At 36.1% G+C, this 21,896-nt stretch overlaps 1 protein-coding gene across 20 annotated transcripts in view; it reads right to left on the bottom strand.

The window, feature by feature from the left end:
- The window catches only part of SCEL (sciellin), a 152,663-nt gene that overhangs the window by 37,320 nt on the left and 93,447 nt on the right, over positions 1-21,896 (bottom strand). For 7 of the 20 annotated variants that reach the window (XM_078147214.1, XM_078147212.1, XM_078147208.1 and 4 more), the window contains 11 exons: positions 21,124-21,183; positions 20,249-20,308; positions 19,883-19,927; positions 19,128-19,187; positions 14,189-14,248; positions 12,369-12,428; positions 9,430-9,489; positions 8,140-8,199; positions 7,665-7,724; positions 4,421-4,480; positions 3,772-3,831 (listed from right to left, as the gene is read on the bottom strand). In XM_078147214.1, coding sequence (XP_078003340.1) covers positions 3,772-3,831; positions 4,421-4,480; positions 7,665-7,724; positions 8,140-8,199; positions 9,430-9,489; positions 12,369-12,428; positions 14,189-14,248; positions 19,128-19,187; positions 19,883-19,927; positions 20,249-20,308; positions 21,124-21,183 — 645 coding nt within the window. Of the gene's footprint in view, positions 1-3,771; positions 3,832-4,420; positions 4,481-7,664; positions 7,725-8,139; positions 8,200-9,429; positions 9,490-12,368; positions 12,429-14,188; positions 14,249-16,850; positions 16,911-19,127; positions 19,188-19,882; positions 19,928-20,248; positions 20,309-21,123; positions 21,184-21,896 lie in introns of all 20 variants that reach the window. The other 13 variants (XM_078147216.1, XM_020973285.2, XM_020973296.2 and 10 more) reach the window with 13 other exon arrangements.

Raw genomic sequence — 21,896 nt, 5'->3', positions numbered from 1 at the left:
TGCTATTATTATCCTCATTGTATAGTTGAGAAAAGTGAGGCCAACAAAGTTAAGTGATTTGGCCAAGATTACAGCTAGTGAGTATCTGCCATCAAATTTGAACTCAGATCTTCCTGACTCTATTCCAGATCTTTTAATGATAAAGATACTATTAGGTGAGGAATTAGTGTATATGACAGTTTCTTTGAAAGAAAAGGATAAATTAAGAACCTAATAAGCTTCCATTATCATAAAAATTCTACCATCAGTGATCACACATAACTGATTAATCTCTGACTGTATTTAACATATACTTTTCTTCTAAAGCTCTCATATTTTCAACTTGAAAAGAAGCAATATCAGGATGATAGTGGTATTATAAACAATGTCAGTTTCTTATCTTACAACAGAAAACATAATTTCTTTTTAATAAACAAAATCCAGTACAATATTTTTCACTGTAACTACATATGCTGTACACTTCCCAGAAAACCAGTGGACATTTTTATCTTTGGAGTTAGCCAGATAGAAGAAGTTGAAAATGGAGTTAGCCAGATAGAAGAAGTTGAAAAGAACACAAGGAACCTTCATTTCCCTACTGTTTTGTTGAACAAAAGAGACTTGATTTTATCCCTCACTCCCAAGAATACATAAAATATATACCAGGCTCCTCAGCCACCAATCAAAATGCAAGTCAGTATGTAAACTGAACAATGAGAGCCTAGTGATGAGGCTTAAATGTATGCCTATCAACTAGAAGATACAACTGGGCTTACAGATACTCATTGAGCACCTCCTAGATACATAGCATTCTGCTAAATACAAACACTCCTGTGGGCTTAGAAATGAATTCTTTCTCGCAGAAAGTTTAATATGTTTCTTACTAACTCAGGTAGCATACTACCTCCCACTAAAATTGCTTGTATTAATGTAGCCAAGTCTCAAATGGAATATTTAGGGATGTTTAACACTCTGTGTCTTCAGATCTTTAAAATGCTTTGCACATATTTACACAGATGCTCTCTATATATTAGTCAATCAACACCATAAGATGTTAATTCCATTAATAGGGCCTAGGTCTCAACCTTCCAGCCCATGCTACTTCTTCAAGCATAAGATTTAAAAGACAGATTAGAAATTTATGGCACATCTTGCAGTTTGTAATATTTATTTAGTATACTGATCTCTTGATTGTGTTGAAGTCTTTGTTTATTCCATGTGTTCTTTTAAAGTACAAGTAAGGGTGCATTCTAAACTCAATTAGCTAAACCAGAATGTGCTTCAAGAAATAAGTATTTTATGTATTTTCTTAAGCATAAGCTGTTAAATTGATATGGACTGCCTATTTTCTCAGAAGAATATCTTTCTACTTTCAATACTTAATTAGCTTTAATATATGGTAATTACCAGCTGTTACAAAGAATGAATATGTCTACTGGCTTCTTCCTCTGGTGCTCAGAGGCTGTAATGACACATAAAGGGCAGAATGTGTAACAAATGGTATGTTCCTAGCACAGAGCCAGGAACCCAGTAGCTGTGTCACAATTATTCACCGACTAACTGATGCAAAATAGAGATTATGTATACAAGTTTCAGAATTGCATAAGATTCCAAGATGGATCCGGTGAGAATCACAGATCTACTCCAAATAAATAAACTCTCTCACTTTCTGATTCACCTGCATTGTCTAAGGCTGAGAAAATACAAGATCAACAGAATTCAATCAGCATTTGTTAAACACCTATCAAGTGCTTAAAGCCAATCTGCTGGCATAGTGGATAGAGTACCAGGCCTGAAGACTCAGTTTCCTGAGTTCAAATTCAATCTCAGACATTTCTAGCTGTGGGACCCTGGGCAAGTCTCTTAAACTTGTTCACCTCAGTTCTTCATCTGTAAAATGAGCTAAGAAGGAAATGGCAAATCACTCCAGCATCTTTGCAAAAAAACCAAAACAAAACGAATGGAGACATGAAGAATCTGACACAACTGAAAATGACTCAACAAGAATAACCACTGGGTGCTTGGGGAGTCATAAATTTTAGATTACTCAGCTTCTACTCAGATAGAATTTTTAGCCTAGTAGGAAAAGAAGACACAAACACAGATAACTATACAATTATATAAGCATTTTTAAAAAATCAGACCTATAAGTTCATTGAAATAGGGAATTCATGGTGAGAAAGCTCCCTCTACCAAAGCAGATTGATGCCTCGAAACTTAGAGTTTTCGAAGATTGTCCAGGGCTCCAAGGGTTTAAAGGACTTGCCCAGAATCACACAGGCAGGACGTGAATTCAGGTGTTCCTGAGTCTGTGACTGGTTCTCAATATACTACACTGTACTACCTGTAATTATACTAAAATAGTGTGAATAAAGTATAAAGAGGGTATTGGTAACAAGAGTACCATAGAAGACTTCATGAAAGATGTGGTCCTTGAATTGAACTTTAAAGGACGGATAAAGATTCACTAAGTAAAGAAGAGATGAGGCTATAATCTAAGCATCAACTCTCTCTCTCTCTCTCTCTCTCTCTCTCTCTCTCTCTCTCTCTCTCTCTCTCTCTCTCTCTCTCCGTATATACACACACACATACACACATATATGTATATATACATATGTATATATATGTGTATATATGTATGTGTGTGTATATATATAGGTGTGTATGTATGTGTGTATATATGTGTATATATATATGTATATATATATATATATATATATATATATATGTATACATATGAACCTGAACTTAATAATGTAAGAGGATACCAAGATAGAATAATGTCATGAAAAAACCCAAGGAATGACCTTCCTAATTCTACCTGCATATGTCTCTCATATTCATCCTTTCCTCTCCACTCACATAACTGCCACCTTAGTCCAGATCTGTCATCTAAAATAGCATCCTAAGTGGTTTCCCAACTAAATAGACAGGGAAAGGCTGCCCTGCTCCAAGCCTTTCCTATGTTCAATCCATCCTCCATATAGCTTCCAAAGCAATATTCCAGAAAAATAAGTCTGACCCATGGAGCAGCTAGGTGGCACAGTGGATCAGTGGATAGAGTGCTGACCCTGGAGTCAAAAGGACCTGAGTTCAAATCCAGCCTCACACAATTGACACTTACTAGCTGTGTGACCCTGGGCAAGTCACTTAACCCCATTTCTGGGGGGGGGGAGTGGGAAGAATAAATCTGACAATGTCCCTCCCATGATCAATAAGCTCTAAGATAAAATATAATCTCTGCTTGGCCTTTAAAGCTATTCATAATTTGGCTCCACCTTTACACATTAATTTCACATTATTCTACTTTATATACATTATGTTCCAGCTAAACTGGCCCACTTTCCTCATATGCAGCATTCCATTTCCATTTGCCTTATGCCTAGAATGTCATCTGACCTCTTATAATTCCTTCAGTGCTTAGTTCAAAAGCTGCCTGCTTCACAAGGCTTAAGCCTATCTCCCCCATTGCTAGTGCCCTCCCCACTTGGAAATCCCTTTTTTCTTATTTTGCATTTGCTTATCTCTGTACACATTGTTTCCAGCCAGTGGAATATAAACTCCTTCAGGGCAATTTTTTTTTAATCTCTAGCTCCTAGAATGGTACCTGACACATATTAGGTACTTAAATAAATGCTTGGTTAATAAATGAATGGATATAGGAAAATTTTGCTGAGCAAATACCCAGTCCATCCAATCAATTATTGGGTTCTTTTCCCAACTGATTCAGGTTGATTTGTTATCTAAACATGAGATAACGGAGTGAGGGAAAGGAAAGCCTATATCTTTTACCCTGTGGTACTTCTGACAGCTTTGGGGTTCACACTGATGAACTCAACAAGATCTTTTCCCCTAAAAGCACAAAAGAAAATGGTTAGATCAATGAATCAATGACAAGAATTCAGGGAACACCTGAATAAATTCAGGGATGTCTTGGATCCCAGGGCTCAAAACCTTAAAAGGGAATTGAAAACAACAGCAACAATGATATTCTCCACTTTTCTAAAACGCTTTCACATCTACTAACTTTATGCTGCTGAGAATCTTTTGAGGCCAGTAGGAGAGAGCTATTCTGTAGAGGTTTCTCCACTACATTTTTCTCAAGATGATAATTAGTATAACTACCTCCACCTTCTATTCCCTTATTATTTAAGGAACGAGAAAGCAAACATAGACTCATGTTCAAATACACTAAGTAGGCATGAGAATGTCATCAGCCAACAAGTTCTTTATCAGCTTTTCTAAAACTGTTTGCTGACCAAAGTTCCTTTTGGCTTGTTTGGGCTCACTGAAAGACTCCTCCTGTGTCCATTTTAGTTATGGCCGAGCTATGATGTAGCTGTTTAAGTGGATTTGTTGTGCAGAAATCTCTGTACTCAATTCAGTTGATTTTTGAGCATACATTTGAGAAAACTAGATCCGGAACCTGTGCGTATCTTACCCTGGAGGAGGTTTGTTTGCTGTTTGGTTCACTTTGATGAGATTATCCAAGTCTTGGTTTCTTAAAATATTAAAAAAAAAACAAAACAGATCAATTACACAGAAGGGCACGAAATAAATTCTAAGTGTTGAGCACAGAACTTGCATGCCATTTGATTTGATTAAATGCTTGCTGTTAGACGTATTAGCTTTTAATGATATTCTTCAGTCCTATGTAAAAACAGAAAGCCATTAAGATTTTGTTGACTCTTATTACATATGATGATTGCATTTTACTAGTTGGTTCAGTAAGTCTGACTCTCACTTGCAGAGCAAAATTTCTCCTTATTCACTCTCTCCTGCCAAACTTACACAAAGAGTAAGGGAAAAAAAGGAAATTATAATATGTATCAGCAAAGCATAAAAAAGATGCTGTAATATATAACTTTTTTTTTTGCTCCATCTGGGGACTGTGGAAATAAAATGAATATGTGCTGATTCTATATCCTATATATATATGTATATATAAAAATAGATATACATATGTGTATATACATACATGTGTACATACAATTATTCCTATATGATACATCTATATAAATGAATGTGGTAGTATATAATGTATATAGTGATACATATGTACAGTATATGCATATGTTTGTATATAAATATTGTAATAAGACTAAACACCCAAGCAAAATTGGTTTAATTCATTGCTTTAAACTCACACCTCATCTATCACATTCACCTCCCTTCACTTAAAGAGATAATTTTTATTTTACACTGTTTTCTTATTCCCTCCTAGCAACTTAATGTTGGGTTGCCAAAACATAAGATGGCTCTCGATTTTTTTTAATAGAGAGATGATCCATTAGTACATGTATTTTGTACAGATGCTACAGAGAGAAAAGGAGCTGGATCCAGAGTTGGACAGGGGAACGCATCTGGATTGCCTTTGGGAAATTACTTTGTACTTTTGTACCAAGCCTCACTGAAACAAAGACCCATTTATTTAATGATGTCCTTCTAATGATGTAGTATGGCTGCAAGTCTTAGAATGTCACAAGCTCCAAAGTATTAAAACTGGTTAGAACTCAAACAACCATGGATAGATGCATGGTATAAGGGGTAAGCAGGCTGCAGCAAGGTATCAATGGAAAATTGGGTAGATGGAATACATTAAGGATACCATGAGATAGATAGATGATTAGAAACAGGGGTAGGCTAATAATGTAAGAATAACCAATGAACAGTCCATATGCTCCATTGGTATCCACATAATGTAAGAAGGGCTAGAGGAAGGGTTCCAGGAAGTTTGGAGATCCCACTACAAAGGATTTATAAGCAGATACATACAAAACCAGACAAGGTGGGCAAACATGTATGGGTTATAAGCTGTACCACTAGAGGGAGTAGCCACATTGATGAGATCAACGATCCATTGAAATATGATCCTAGGTAGTACTGAAATGATGACGGTTATAGAAGAAGAACCAGAATGAGGAAAAGTAATGTGACACTTTGGGATTTTCCCATCAGCTTATTTTATTCCTACATGATCTTATTTCATCCTTTGAAGTGCTTATGATTTTGTTGGTATAGGTTTTTCATCTACCAGTGTGGGCTGAAATCTCTTTATAGTACACTATTTCAGAATTTCTGGAGAAAAAGAGGAAGGAAGGAAGGAAGGAAGGAAGGAAGGAAGGAAGGAAGGAAGGAAGGAAGGAAGGAAGGAAGGAAGGAAGGAAGGAAGGAAGAAGGAAGGAAGGAAGGAAGGAAGAAAGTAAAACACAGAAATTTAATTTAATTCCTTTCAGGAATAGTGGTTTGAGGAGGAGTGTCTCCTGACTACCCTGGCCCTCACTTGAACTTGCTCCATTTCTATCAAGAAGTTAGCAGGTATGTGTAGTCTTCTCTACAGTTTCCAGGATCATGGAGACCCATCTTTTGTATCTCCACCTGCCCATGACTATATATTTACTTAACTTTAAGAAATCTATATAGAGGATTGAAAGGAGGGCCCCTAGTCTCTGGTTAGGTCATGTGCTTCATACAAGCAAATAAAGGTGAAATTAGCTCTTTGTCTTATTTCTCAGGTATAATGTTCTGATGGACTAAAACACAGTCAAAGGAACATTAAAGTGAAAAAAAAAGGCAAAACAAATGGTCAGGGAAAGACAGTTACAGAACCATACAATTTTAGAGCTAAAAGGTAACTTGGAGATTATCTTATTCAATTTCATCTTTTTACAAATGGAAAAAACCAAGTCACAGAAAGGGTAAAGGTGGGGGGGAAAGGTGAGAGGGAATGAGTGAGTCTTATTCTCATTGAATTTGGCTTAACGAGGGAATAACATACACACTCAAATGGGTATGGAAATTTATCTTACCCTAAAGGAAAATGGGGGGGGACAAAAGAGCAGGGAGATGGTAGAGGGGAGGGAAGATTGGGGGAGGAGGTAATCAGAAGCAAACACTTCTAACGTGGGAAAGGGTCAAAAGACAGAATAGAATAAATAGGGGGCGGGATAAGATGAAAGGAAATATAGTTAGTTTTCCACAGCATGACTACTATGGAAGCGTTTTGCATGGCTATAACCTATATTGAATTGCTTGTCTTCACAATGAGGGTAGGTGGGGAGGGAGAAAGGGAAAAAATTGTTTTCACACACAACTGGGAAATAAGATATACAGGCAATGGGATATAGAAATCTGTCGTGCCCTACAGGAAAATTGAAGGGGAAGGGGACAGGAGAAGTGGGGGCAGAGATAGAAGGGAGGGCAGATTAGGGGAAGGGGTATTCAGAATGCATGCCATTTTGGGGTGGGAGGTGGGATGAGATGGGGAGAAAATCTGGAACTCAAAATATTGTGGAAGTGAATGTTGAAAACTAAAAATAAAGAAATAAAATTTAAAAAATAAAGGGGAAAAAAAAGAAAGGGTAAATGGACTTGTCCAAGGTTATACAGCTCATTAACAGCAGATATGGGACTAGAACCCAGGTCTCTTATGTCCCAGTTCATTATTCATTCTACTATACCACATTGCTTCTACTTATTCAAAAAAGAAAAAAAAACAGAAATAAAAAAAATTGATGTAAACCTTGAAAAACCAACCATCTATCTATATAATCAAAGGCCAATAGCAATATTTTGGTAATAAATTAACTGAAAAGCTTGAATTTTCTCAGGATTAAAAAGTCATTAAGTTTTCATACATTTTCGCAAAATTTTTATAAAATTTAGAGAAGCTCATTAAATCTTACCCCTGATCACCTTTTCCTGTTCTTGGATTTACTTTGATGAGATTATCAAGATCTTGGGATCTTTAAACATTTAAAAAACAAGTTCATGATAAGTAAAATTATGATAAATGCTTAACATTAACATTGGTATTATTAATAATTTACGTGAAGGGTAAGGTTGGAGGAAATTTATTACTAACATAATACTCTATTATATTTGGTAGTCTAGACCTAATTAAAGCAAACTGTCTAATATTAAAATTGATATACTTGTTTAAATTCCCATGTATTCCCAAAAGCTAAATTTTGTAAAATTCAGGCTTTAATTAAACAAATCAGTCGACTGATTTGTATAGTTGTGGCCAGCCAAAAAAGTCTCACTTGACCCCTCCAAATACTCCTTGTTAAGTCAAATTTGAACTTGAAGCACATTTTTCACTAGCAGATGGACCAAATTCTTTTTCATATCCTAAGAAAAGATTTCCATAAATCTTACCCCTGGATACTACTGTGGGTTGCAGGATTCACTTTGATTAGATTGTCCAGGTTTGAGCCCCTGTAAACAATGAAGAAAAGATCAGGTCAAACTCATATCAAGAAAATAACACATTTTCTAAAACTGAGAAATTCATAATGTTCATAGAAATAACCCCCAGAGGGCCAAATATTGTCAATGCATATATTCACATGTGTGAAGGAGTTCTTAATTTACCTGAAAGTCGGCCAGAAAAGCATCCAATTTCAGAATTTCAACTTGAATCACAGATACCATATTGAAACTCTGCTTTCCTCATGATATCTATTTTGTAATACCAAAATTCATTGCCACCTACCCTATGCCGAGGGGAACACATTGTTACCAAATCCAATGAGGAAGGGCAAACAGCAAGTGTCTTTAAGGCAACTTCAGAGAAACTTTATAACATGCAATGTTCCATGAAAACCTTGCTAATCAATCACAGAGCTCACTGTATAACTATATAACCAATTTCCTCTTTAATCTATTCAGCCTCTGCCTCTGTTTGTTTTATAACTTTGCACTAAGGCTACAAATGGTGGTTTGTGTTAGCAACAAACAATACAAGGATCAAAAGTAGTAATGGCTCTAGAAATGTGACAAATAATACCTTTAAATATGATATAATCACATCACTGAAAAAAACCATCATTGTCTCACTGTTCAGCCTTCAGTATGTGCCTACTTAGTGAAATTCTATGTTTTTTTTTATTACAACTACATATGTTTCCCACATACTGCAGTATCAGCAAGTCCTCCTCTGATGTACTGAGCCACCCAGCTGTGGAACATGAGTCCACATGTGGGCTTGCTTTTTATACCCTATTCTCTGCACACTATGATCCTGTGAAGACCAGACTGAAGACTATCTGAGGCTGTAACTACCAAACCTCAAACACTCAGATATTTGGAAACTTTCAGGTTTTTGAATGACATTATGTTTTCATCCAGATGTCTAAAATCATATAACTATATCCTGAAAGTAGAATCAACACTTTTGCACCTGATATATGGATAAATGGAGCTCTTTCTTCTCAGAGAAACCAGGGAGCAACCAATGGGGCAAGAAAGACATAATACCCGATCTTTTGCTAAATTAGTTCTGCTTTGCCTGGCATGATCCCAAGCTGGAGTGCTGTATGGAATATTGTTTGTTTGATTTTTTTTCTCAGAAGCCATAGGATTTGAATGTCACTACTTTCACAGAATTCAGTTCTGTTTTTTGAGCATGAATTTTAAAAAGATAAAGCAGGAAACTATAAATCTTACCCTGGAATATTTCTGTTTGCTGAGGGATTCTCTTTGATGTAACTGTCAAGCTCCTGACCCCTTCAAGTGAAAAATGAAGTTCTGATCAGAGGAAGTTAATGTCAAATACATACCTCACGGCATCAATAAATGAGTAGTGTGCAAACTTGAAGAGAACTCTGCTGCCCATGCTACATTTGAAATTTAATTCTCGGGGTGCAGATGGAGATATAGTTTTTGGACACATCTAATGTAGGAATTTGTTTTGACAATATACGTTTGTTACGATGTTTTTCTTTTTCTTTTTTTTTCTTTTTTCCCGGTGCAGATGTGAGAAAAGGAGGTGGGAAGTGGACGGTGGAGATAGGAGTGCATGAAAATGGATTTTTGTTCATTAAAAAAATTAAATTAAAAAGGCCTTACCAGACAAGTAATCTACGATTGGTCTTCAAAGCAAAAACATATATGGACAAAATAAACTACAGCTATCTTTCATTCAAAACCAAACCAAAACTAAACCTCTAATGAAATGCCTTCAAATGAAGGCAAGAGTAACAGTTCACACTTTGAAAAAAAAAACCTTAATAAAAATTGGAGAAAAGGTATGTGGGGTCCACTTATCGAGCCAAAATAAAACAGTGGGCTAAGCAATATTTAAATTATTGAAAAGATAGACTCCACCTAAATCACCTGAAGAGCAAATGTGTTTCCTTTGTTTACTAGAATGATTGTGGGACTAGAGATCTGTGGATCTGGACATGATATTCCACTGAAAACATCTCAGTTTGATGGTGGTCACACTACTAGCAATAGGAATAGGGATTGGGGTTATAACTTCACTGATATAGGAACCTTCTGGAGGAGGAAACTTCCTTTCCCAAAAGAGGCCAGCACCTGCTTGGCAGTATACAGTCTTATAGAGAGCTGCCTAGAGCATAGAGAGGTTAAGCGACTTGCCTAATGTTAATCAGAAAGTATGTGTCAGAAATGGGACTTGAACCTAGGTCTTCTAGGCTCCAAACACTGCCAGATATTAACCAAATACTGCCTTTCATTGCTTCTTCTTGTTGTTGTTGTTCAGTTGTGTCCAACTCTTCCTGACCCCATTTGGGGTTTTCTTGGCAAAGATACTGGCGTGGTTTCTCATTTCCTTGTCCAGCTCATTTTACATAAGAGGTAACAAGCAAACAGGTTAAGTGGCTTGCTCAAGGTCACACACAGCTGGTATGTGGTTGAGGCTGGTTTTGAACCCAGGAAGATGAGTATTCCTGCCTCCAGGCCCAGCACATAATCACAATGCCACCTAGCTGCCCCATACATATATTGTTTTAAAGTTTACAGAGTGTTTACAGAATTGTTTTAAAGTTTATAGAATGTTAAGGTTTACTACTCATTTGCACTTTGTAGTGTTTGTAAAATTCTTGGGGTTGTTCCAAAAGATCAAATGAAATTTTTGTGTGCATATGTATGTATGAAATTATATATATATATATATATATATATATATATATATATATATATATATATATAGTATGTATGTATTTGAAATTTGTATATATGTATGTATAGATGCGTGTACACATATCCCTATAAATACACACACACACACACACACACACATATATATATACATACACACATTTACACACACATACATAAATTTCATTTGATCTCTGGAACAACCCCAAGGATTTTATAAACGTTACAATATCCAAGTGAGGTCGTATATATATAACACATTTTGTAAACTTTAGAACACTATACAAATGTGAGCTACTCTTACTGTTATTGTCATTATGCCTACCTTACAGATAAGGGAGCTAAGCCTCTGGGGGTTTAAGTATTTGAGCAGCATCATGTAAAAATAAAATTTCAGAGCTGATACTCAATGCACAGCTCCAATTCTGACAGTCTCCAGAGTAAAGACTGACGATAGGTTGAATTCCACTACCCAGCATGAAAGAAAACCTTTGGATTAAACTGAGGTTTAAGAGGTAGAAGCCCTTGAATAAATGAATACATGAAACATTCAATTTGATTTAAAAAAAAAACCTAAGACCAAAAATCCTGTTTAACCTTTCAAAATAATAAGAAAAATAACAGCTCATCTTTGTGTAGCACTTTTCTGCTTACAATATTGTTGTATTGTGTTGTGTTGTGTTTTCCTCTCTGTGCAACCCTGTGGAGTGAGTAGCACAAGTATTTTATTGATTAGAGTATTGAATCTAAACTTAAAGAGAGTTAGGAAATTGGCCAAGATCATATAGCCTTTTAGTGGTGGAAAGCGGACATAGCAGAGTAGAATATAAAGTCCCTGAGAGTAGGAACTGTCTCATTTTTGTGTTTGTTTTGTTTTTTGTATTTCCAGTTCTTAGTACAGTGCCTTGAATAAAAATTTGATTTTTATTGTTGTTGAGTTTCCGCTGTATCAGACACTTTGTGACCCCATTTGGAGTTTTCTTGGCAAAGATATTGGAGTAGTTTGCTATTTCTGTCTCCAGCTTATTTTACGGATGAGGAAACTGAGGTGCACAGGGTTAAGTGATTTGCCCAAGGTCCCGTACCTGGTGTCTCAGGAAGATGAGTATTCCCGACTCCAGGCCTGGCACTTTACCCAATGTACCACCTAGCTGCCTATAAACACTTAATAATATTTGTGTTAAATAGAATTGAACCTCATATCTTCTGATTGCAAAGCGAGGCTTCTTTCCACTCCACTAATTTGTGTCTCTCAAACACCATACCAGATAGCTACAAGCTATACCAAAGCACAAAATGCACCATGCTATTTGAATTTATCAATCACATTTAGATTTCCAGTGTGTTTTCATTTTGAAACGCAAGTGCTCAATTTGAGCTTGAGCTTCCCTGATTCTATTTCAACCTTCCCAGATTAAACAATCAAATTCTAATGCATTTATATAGGCACAAGAAAGAGTAAACAGCTCCACATGTCCTACCTCTGGGTATTTTTGTTTCTTTCAGTGTTCACTTTGATGACACTATCAATATCTTGTTTTCTTTAAACAAAAAGAGAGGTTCCAGTTAGTGATGGTCAGCTGGAATATATTCTAAAATATGAACAATGCCTTAATTTAAGAAATAGTAAATATACACTTTCTCTAAAACAGTATATAAATTCTGGAATATTGAGTGTCAGGGAACATCATACCAGAACTATCTCCTAAGAAAAATGAGTAATATGATACCCCTTTTAACCTCAGGACAAATAATGACCATTACCTGTTAATTTATTATGTAATGATTTATTTTAACAATTTTTAAATTTCTTATTTAACAAAAACAACCTTATTCAAAGATATATCCCTTTTGTTGAGCCCAAAATGGGCATTGTAAAAATAACCATGCTTTGCTGTATGGAGATATAGCAAATCACTATTCAACGAAGTAGATATAATTAACTATTCCATTTTTAAATAATAAGGATGTTATTTTAAGATGATTGGTTTTATTATGCTCCTCATTCTCACTCAGTTCCATTCACCACAGAAATAGACCAAGGTCCTTATTATAATGACAAAGGAAAAGAAAGGAGAACTTACATTGCACCCCATTACCTTCTTGTCATCTGCCTGACCTACTGCTATACTCCCCAGATCATAAGACCTTCAAAGACCATGCTTCAAGTTAATTCCCTTGGGAGACTTAACTCTGTCATTTCTGGAATTCCTGCCCTGCCCTGTCCTGCACTATCTTGGTTGATAAGTTCATGTAGTTCATTATATCTAGCCAAACCCAACCATGCATCATATTCCACCTATAGGATATCTTCTTGCCATATGCCCTATCGTATGTACCTTCCTTTCTCTTTCCTTACCCTGCCCTCATACTTTCTAGCTCTAGGACCTTGATCAAATCTTCAATTTCTACTGGAAAAGATATGTCAACAACTCCCCTCTGGCTCCACTTATCATCCCTATGGCTTTCTAAACCAAAACACCCTTCTCTGGCCACCACTGCCATCTATCTCTCTATCTATCTCTCTATAAATACATACATACATGTGTATATATGTATATACACATACATGTATACACACATATACATTTGTTTGTGTGTAGATACATAGATACATAGATAGATAGAGTCTTCCCTCATTAGAATGTGAACTCTTTCAGGTTTTGTTTCTATTTCTAGCTTTATCATATAGTATTTGGCACACAGTACATGTTTTCATTTGTCATTGAAGGTAAGAGAATTAATTCATCTCATGTATCAGGGGGCCACAGAAACCTCATGCATAGAGGTATTATTTAGTTCCATAAAGAATATTATCTAGGATGAATAGAGGAAGCAGTAGAAGGTATGGATATTATAGATTATCCAATATAATAGCCACATTTATGCTATCTAGAAGAAGAAGAAAGCTTTACCCTAACTATGGTGGCCATTTCCATCCCTAAAAGAACATCAAAAGTCTAGCTTCTAGTCCTACAGAGAAGACCAAATCATCCCCTTAATCTGAGCTACACTATTCGCAGAAACCAGTTATTATATGCCACCTGATTTATAATAATAGCTAACATTTATATACTTCAAGGTTTACCAAGTGCTCTGCACATATTATCTCAACTGATAACTATGACTCCTAGAGTTACTCCACCTCACTTGGATAAAAGTAGGTTCCAGTTAGAGATAGTCAGCTAATATTATTAATCATGAGTACAAACAAGGCTTTTAAGTTTAGAAATGCCCCTAAAAAGCCAATTTCATTTTTCCTTTGACTATCCCATAGAGATGAGGAGCAAGTAGGTCTTACCCAGTGATATTTTCATTCTGATTGGGTTTCACTTTGACGAGATTATCCAGAGCTTGATCTCTTTTTGAAAAAAATGATTTAAATTAAGTAACCCAGTACTAAATAGGTGTTTGTCATTTTTGTTTTATTTTAGATGCTGTAAGGAATATCACCCTGGGACTCAGAATCACAGAATCTCCAAATTAGAGTATACTTCTGAAATCATCTAGAACCACCAGATCTGAATCCATGATATCCCCAACAAGGGATCAACCAGCCTTTCCCAGTTGTGAAACCTGTAGTCAGGGGGAACCCATTACCTCCCAGAGAAGTCTATGGCCCTCAATTGTTAAAGAGTTTTCATTACCAAGAACCTAAATTCTCCTCTTTTGCAACTTCCCCAACATTGTTCCTAGTTTTGTCTTCTGGGGCCAAGGAGAACAAGCCTGAATCCCTCTTGCAAGTGATAGCTCTTCACATACACGAATAAAGCCATCATATCCTCCTGAAGTCTTCTCTTCTTCAGGCTACACATTCCCAGTACCTTCAACTGATCCTCATTTGTGCTACTTCCTATATGAAGTTTTTTCTGACTCACTGCCTCCCATGTAGTTGTGACTCCTAAAAATTATTTTATGCTACTGTATGTATGTAAATGGGTGTGAACATATCTATGTTATATACATTTACACATATATGTGTATATTTATGTCTATATCTATTTAATTTAGTTATGCCAATGCCCAGGAAAGGGGAAGATTTAGGCTACCTTTTAAGATCTCAAAAGACCAAGAGAAGATTATAAACAGTAACAGCTATATTGTTTTAAGAACAATTTTCAGCGAATAAGTCATTTTGACTATTATAAATACTCAAATTAACAATAAAGGATGTATGAAGAAAGATGCTATCTGCATACAGAGAAAGTGCTGATAAATAGAAGTATGTATGGAATAATTTTTCATATATATGTATATGTATGTATGTATATCTATCTATACATCTGTCTTAGCTGGAAGGGGGGGTGGAGACAGGGAAGAAAAAAATGATAATTTTCTTATATATTTAAATGGAATATAGCAAGTTGTACATAATAGATTTGCAGTTTCATGTGCAACAATATTGTTATGGATATGTTTATTTTATTCCGTAAATTGAAAACAAAATACATTTTTAAAAATTAAAAAAATATTAAAAGGCCATGTATCAAAAGAAAAGAAAACACAAACAAGAGAAGGCCCCATTCTAGATACAGGCTTGCCTAGAAAACCATTAGCCCATGGCTGGAAAGCTAGTAGGTGATAGGACATCCCCCCTTCCCCCCCCATACACACACACACACACACACACACACACACAGACATTCTTTAGAACTCAGAGAGTTATCCTTACACTAAGCTGACAAAAAGGAAGATCCTGAAGGGTGGATCCAATTAAATGAGTTTGCTTAGCCATCAGGAAGCAGAGGGGAAAAAAGGAGGAAAAAAAGGAAAAAAAAGAAATTTACATGCTATTATATATTTAAAAGGAATAACAAGTTGTACATAATTTATTTGCAGTTCCATGTGTAATCATCTTTTTTATTATACTATGTTATGGAAATGCTTTTTTATTCCATAAATTAAAAATAAAAATAAAATAGAAAAAAGAAATTTAAAAAGAAGATAGAAAGGGCCAAGTTGTGAAGGGCTTTAAAAGCAAACAGAGAGGGCAGCTAGGTGGTGCAGTGGATAGAGCACTGGCCCTGTAGTCATTAGGACCTGAGTTCAAATCTGCTCAGACGCATAACACTCACTAGCTGTGTGACCCGGGGCAAGTCACTTAATCCCATCGCCCAACCAAAAATAAATAAATAAACAGAGGATTTTATATTTTAAACAATAGGGAGCCCCTGGAATTGTGTGTGTGTGAAACATGGTCAGACCTAGACTTCAGAAAAATTACTTTGGCAGCTGAATGAAAGATGGATTGGAGGGGGAAAGGCTTGATCAGGGAGACAAATAAGAATGCTACTGTAATAGCCCAGGTGAGAGATGATGAGGGCCTGTACTAGGATGGTGGCTATATGAGTAGAGAGGAGGGAACATATACAAGAGATGTTGTGGAGGTAGAAAGTCTTAGAAACAGGCTGTATATGTACAATAAGTGAAAGTGAAGAGTCTATGATGAAGATAATAATAACAACAATAATAATTGCAAGTATAATAAGTGCCAGGTACTTTGCTACACACTATCTCATTGAAGGCCCGGGTGATTGGGAGAATGGTGGTACTCTTGATATTAATAGGGAAGTATGGCGGAAGGGAGGGTTTTGGAGGAAAGAGAATGTGTTCTACATTTGACTTTTTGATTTTGATATGCCTTTGGACATCAAGTTAGAGATGTCCAAAAGACAATTGTGATGAAAGGCTGGCGCTCAGGAGAGAGTTCAGGGCTGGATGTAGAAATCTTCATAGAGTTGATAGTTGAACCTATGAAAGCTAATGATCCTGTAACAAAAAACTCGGTATCCATAAATTGACCATAGACTACCATAGATATTAAATTCGTGATCAAAAATAGTTAGGAATATGACATGGGAATCTGAAGTCTATTAAAAGATAAATCCTGACAGTATCACTTAGATCACATATAAAAATGGGAACAATTGCCCTGGGTTAAGGTATATCTCACCAGCTCTTACCCTTTTCCATTTTTATCTGTCTTGGCATTCACTTCAATGATGCTGTCAAAGTCCTGACTTCTTTAATAAATATATTTTTTTAAAAATCATGTTAGTAATGTCACATACAACAACCTCTTAGATCAATGTTAACTTCAAATATCCACCCAGCTCCTGAAGTAATACTAGATGCCCCTAGAATGAAAATGATCAGTGAAGACTTTTGACTTGATTATTGTAACCTGTGTTGATAATGATGTCAAGTTAAAGTCTTCCACTGTATAAGTCTCAGTCTGAACTAACACTCGGTTATATCCATTTTAAAAACAAAAATTTCCATTAAGCCTTACTCTAAATAAAACTACTAAAGCTTAGATTCTTTATTAAGTGTGAGCTATTAAAAAAAAGTTTCAAAAACCAGATCTTCTATACTATCTTTAAATAAAAGCAATAATGGTAATAATAATTTGTTGTTCAGTTGTTTTAGTCACGTTCAACTCTTTGTGACCCCATTTTGGGCTTTCTTGGCAAAGATACTGGAGTGGCTTGCCATTTTCTTCTCCAACTCATTTTACAGATGAGGAAACTGAGGAAACAAGGTTATTTGCTTTGGGTCATACCGCATTTGAACTCAGGTCTTCCTGTCTCCAGGCCTGACACTCTATCCACCATGCCACCTAATTGCCTCAATTGTTATTACATGGTCTTATTTAATGTACATTATGTGTACAATACCTGGCATGTCTGTCTAGCTTTGTGTATCAGAAGAAAGAATAATTGTGGCTAAGAAAAATAGTGCTATTGGGAATTTCTTGATTAGTAAAGTCCTTCTACCAATGTAAGTCAGCACCTTTCCCTGTTGCTTAAAGAATCTTAAAATTTGCCTGGGGTCCTTAGGTCAAATGATTTCCCCAGAGTCATACATTCAATATTTGGCAGGACTTGAACCCAAGTCTTCCTGGCTCTGAGGCTGATTTTCCCCCACTACATTTCCTCTTCCTTCCTTCCTTTCCTCCCTCCCTCCTTCCCTCCTTCCCTCCCTTCTTCCCTTCCTTCCTTTTTCTCCTCTCTCTCTCTCTGTCCACATAGGGAGTCATACCCTTACCTGAAGGTGTTCTACCCAAAGAAATATAAATTTTGGTTGCTGAAACCTAGCAAGATATCTTGGGGTCTGTGGGCTAGATTTCTTTTTTATGGACCACACCTTAAACCCAAATCACTCTGGCTCTCATTGATTGGCCAACAATGGCTCCCAGACCAAGCTTTACTTGGTTCTTGTTTGGATTCTGATGGCTCAGAGTGAGTGTAAATAGTGATTGTTTTTGTTTTGGCCAGAAACCCTGAGAGTCTTTCCCTCTCAGATTGATTTTATTTTTTTGATTAGGTAAAAGAGGCCATTTTTTGCCTCATTTTTACCTAGCCTCAATCACTGAATGGGCATTGCCTCAGACAAATTGAGACCTGGGAAAGACCTTAACTTAAAAAGGCCAAGGTCTCCCCTGCATCTGGGGCCACCTCCAGTCATCCTGATCTATATCTTGCCACTGGACCCAGATAGCTCTAAAGGAGAAAGTGAAGCCAGTGACTTTGCATAGCCCTCCTTCACTTAAATCCAGTTCACTTGCATGTCATGGCATCTTCTCCCTGTCATGTCATGATTCTCTTCCAGAACGAAGGACAAACAACAACAATAAAAATGATAACTCACATGAAGTACTAAGTCCCCTCCTACTTCTCTAGTCTTCTTATACTTTATTCCTCACCATGTATTCTTTGATCTAGTGACACTGGCCTCCTTGCTGTTCCATTTGGACATTTTTTTTCTGCTGCCCCCCATGCCCATTTCTACCCTCCTTATCTCTGCGTACTGGCTTCCCTGTCTTCCTTCAAGTCCCAGCTAAAACCCCATCTTCTACAGGAAGCTTTTCCCAAGCCATTTTAATTCTAGTAACTTCCTTCTCTTAATTATTTTGTATTTATCCAATAAATAGCTTATCTGTATGTATTTGTTTGCTTCTTGTTTCTCCTATTCGATTTTGAGCTACTTGACAGCAGGATTTTTTTTTTTGCTTCTTTTTGTATCTCCAGTGCTTAGCACAATGCCAGGTGCATAGTAGGTGTTTAATAAATATTTATTGACAGATATAGTACTTTCAAGTATAAGCACTTTTCCCACAACAATTCTGTGAGGTAGCTAGTTTTTTCATTTGAGGAAACCAAGACACAAAACGATGATATGAAATGAAAAAAGCAAAGATATTGACCTAGGAAATAATCCCAACAAATTAGGAGTCTTACTTTTTGTCATTACTGTCTGTTGTGTGATTCACTTTAATTAGGTTGTCAAGTCCTTGGTTTCTTTAAAGATATCAAGAAAAAAAATATGTCAAGTTAGTGTTGTTACGTCATTTAACTTTTGTCAGCAGCATTCAGGAGAGCCTCTTGACCCATTAAGTGATCAGATGTTTCCAGAGCTACAATAAGGCAGAGGTAATTGGGGCTTTGCTTGGGGTGTCAAAATTTACAGGAAGTACCTGTAACCCGTTAGCTGGTAGAAACCACTGAATTTAGTACCAAACAATATTAATTAGTATAAATAGGAAGGTACCAGATGATATGCTTACTTTCCCCAATATCTATACTCTAGGTGATCCCTGGCATGGCTGTACCCTAAAGGGGCCTATCTAGCAGAGGTTTCCTTGTGTACCAGTCACTGACCCCTGAGCTAATATTCCTGTCCAGCATTCTCTTTCTTCCCCAACTTTATGGTTTCTCCTTGATTCTCTCACTCCCCTCCCCCGCCATTGCTTCCCCTAAACCTCTTTTGCAGTGTTGTTCTGGTTGCCAGACTTATTGAATAACGCCTATGAGTGCTCCCAAAACCAAAAAATCCTATTGTCCTTTGAAATACTTAATTCATTGAATTGTCTTTGCTGTTCACTGTACAGAACTGGCAACAGTCTAAAAGCGCTGTGCTGAAAATCTCCTCCAGCAACTAATATCCAGCAATTTAAATGAATCAATTTAGAAGTGAATTCATCACCAAGCCTTACCCTTTGTCATCTTTGTCCTTGATGAGTTTGTCAAGGTTTTGGTTTCTAAATTTAAACATGAAAATAATTCAAATCAGTGATATCATGAGAAAAGAACTATGATTTTAAAACTGAATTTTTTCAAAAATTCAGAAAAAGACATTTCTTATGAATAGTTCAAGTGTAGCAATATTGAATAGCTAAGTAGAAACTGAAACTTTTATGTCCATCATGACTGAACTTTGATAAATGAAAAACCTCATATTTCTCTATTGCATATACACATAAATTTTTATACCAAATGACAGAATCTTCATATGCCTAATGCTTAAAAACAGTCAATATGAAAGATAATCCCACAAAATCACATTATTGATTGATTCTTACCCTTTGCCACTTTCATCAATCCTGGCCTTCACTTTAATCATATTGTCAAGATTTTCATTTCTTTAAATATAAAAAATAAAAGTGATTTCATTCATTCAACAAACATGTATCAGGTATTAACTACATAAGAGGAACTTTACTAATGAATAGCTATTACACTCAATTTGTTACTTTGTCCATTTCACATTTTATTCTTTTAACTTTATAATGTTTTTCATTGACACATGGGAACTGAACTAAGTGACTAATTCCTAATTCAAGTCCCACTAAATATCTAGTCAAGTGATATCAATATCACTTTTCTCATCTCTCCATACGACCAATTCTGTTACTTACATATCTCTCTTTTTGCGCACCTGTTCTATTCTCACCATATTCTTGCAATATCTTTCTTCTCTCAAAGACTTGGTATTATGTCATTCAAATTCTTGAAATCTGACCCCTCCCATGAACTTTGCTGAACTATAAGTAGAAGATAGGATAACCTACCCTATCTGAAAATGAAATTGCCTTAACAACCTATTTCTTTCCATTAGACACAGTTAATCTTTAACCTTGTTTGCACTTCTATTTAACATAATTACAATAGATCCTTTTAACATTTGTACAAATGCTCTTGTTCATGTATGTGTGGGTTTTTGTTTGTTTTCACATTGTCTCCATCCTCATTAAGGGCTTTAATTCCTAGAGATGGAGACAAGCTATGTCTGGCAAGGTCAATTTGAACACAAACAGTATTCCAATGTCCATAGGTTTTTAAAAATGACAGCAACAATTATGATGATAAAATTGTTTACTGACTGATAAAAATACAAGTAAATAGTCAATATGAAAAATGCAATAACCAAACTAATAGAAAACTCATCCATTCTTACCCTTTGCCATTTTTGTCACTTCTGGGGTTGACTTTAATGAGATTATCAAGCTCCTGGTTTCTTTAAACATGAAAAAAATTAATAAAAATCACTGTCCATTATATCAATTAACAGTCTAGGATATAAATTATGTCAGATTATGTAATAATCATTTACTGACCACTTTATTCAGGGTTTTGGTGGGGTTGGCAGGGGGTATAAAATGATACAAGACATGCAACTTTAGAGTTAGAAGGGACTCTAAATTTAAAAAAAAAATCTCTTCCAACTTCCACACTTAAAAATGAGAAAACAGAGACCTGGAAAGTTTGAGTGGCATGCCTCAGGTCTTACAAATATGTTAGAGACCCAGGAACAGGGCCTAGCTTTCCTAAGTTTCTGCCCAGAGCTAATTAGACTACAGCTTTAGAGCTGGAAGAGAACTCAGAGGTTATATACTCCAACTCCTTAATTGTTCAAATAAGAAACTTCAGGCCAAAGAGGTGAAACTTCATTTCACTTGAGAATTGGTGACTTGCCCAAGGGTTACATAGGTAAATAAATAATCTGGAATTTGAACCCAGGTTCTCAGACTCCAAATGTAGTGTTCTTCCTATTGCCTCTCTTTATTTGCCCTTAAGGAGCTTAGAGATATGGTTGGGGAAACAAAAAAATAACAGGTGATATGACAGGACCAATTACAAAGTCAGTCAATCAATAAATATTTGTTAAGTACCTACTGTGTGCTAGGCACTATGCTAAGTGCTGAGGATTCAAAAATCAGTTGCAATGTA

This window comes from Phascolarctos cinereus, unplaced genomic scaffold, assembly GCF_003287225.1.
Source record: "Phascolarctos cinereus isolate Bilbo 61053 unplaced genomic scaffold, phaCin_HiC Scaffold_7;HRSCAF=346, whole genome shotgun sequence".
Classification (NCBI taxonomy): Eukaryota; Metazoa; Chordata; class Mammalia; order Diprotodontia; family Phascolarctidae; genus Phascolarctos; species Phascolarctos cinereus.
This window is presented reverse-complemented; position numbering and strand designations above follow the sequence as displayed.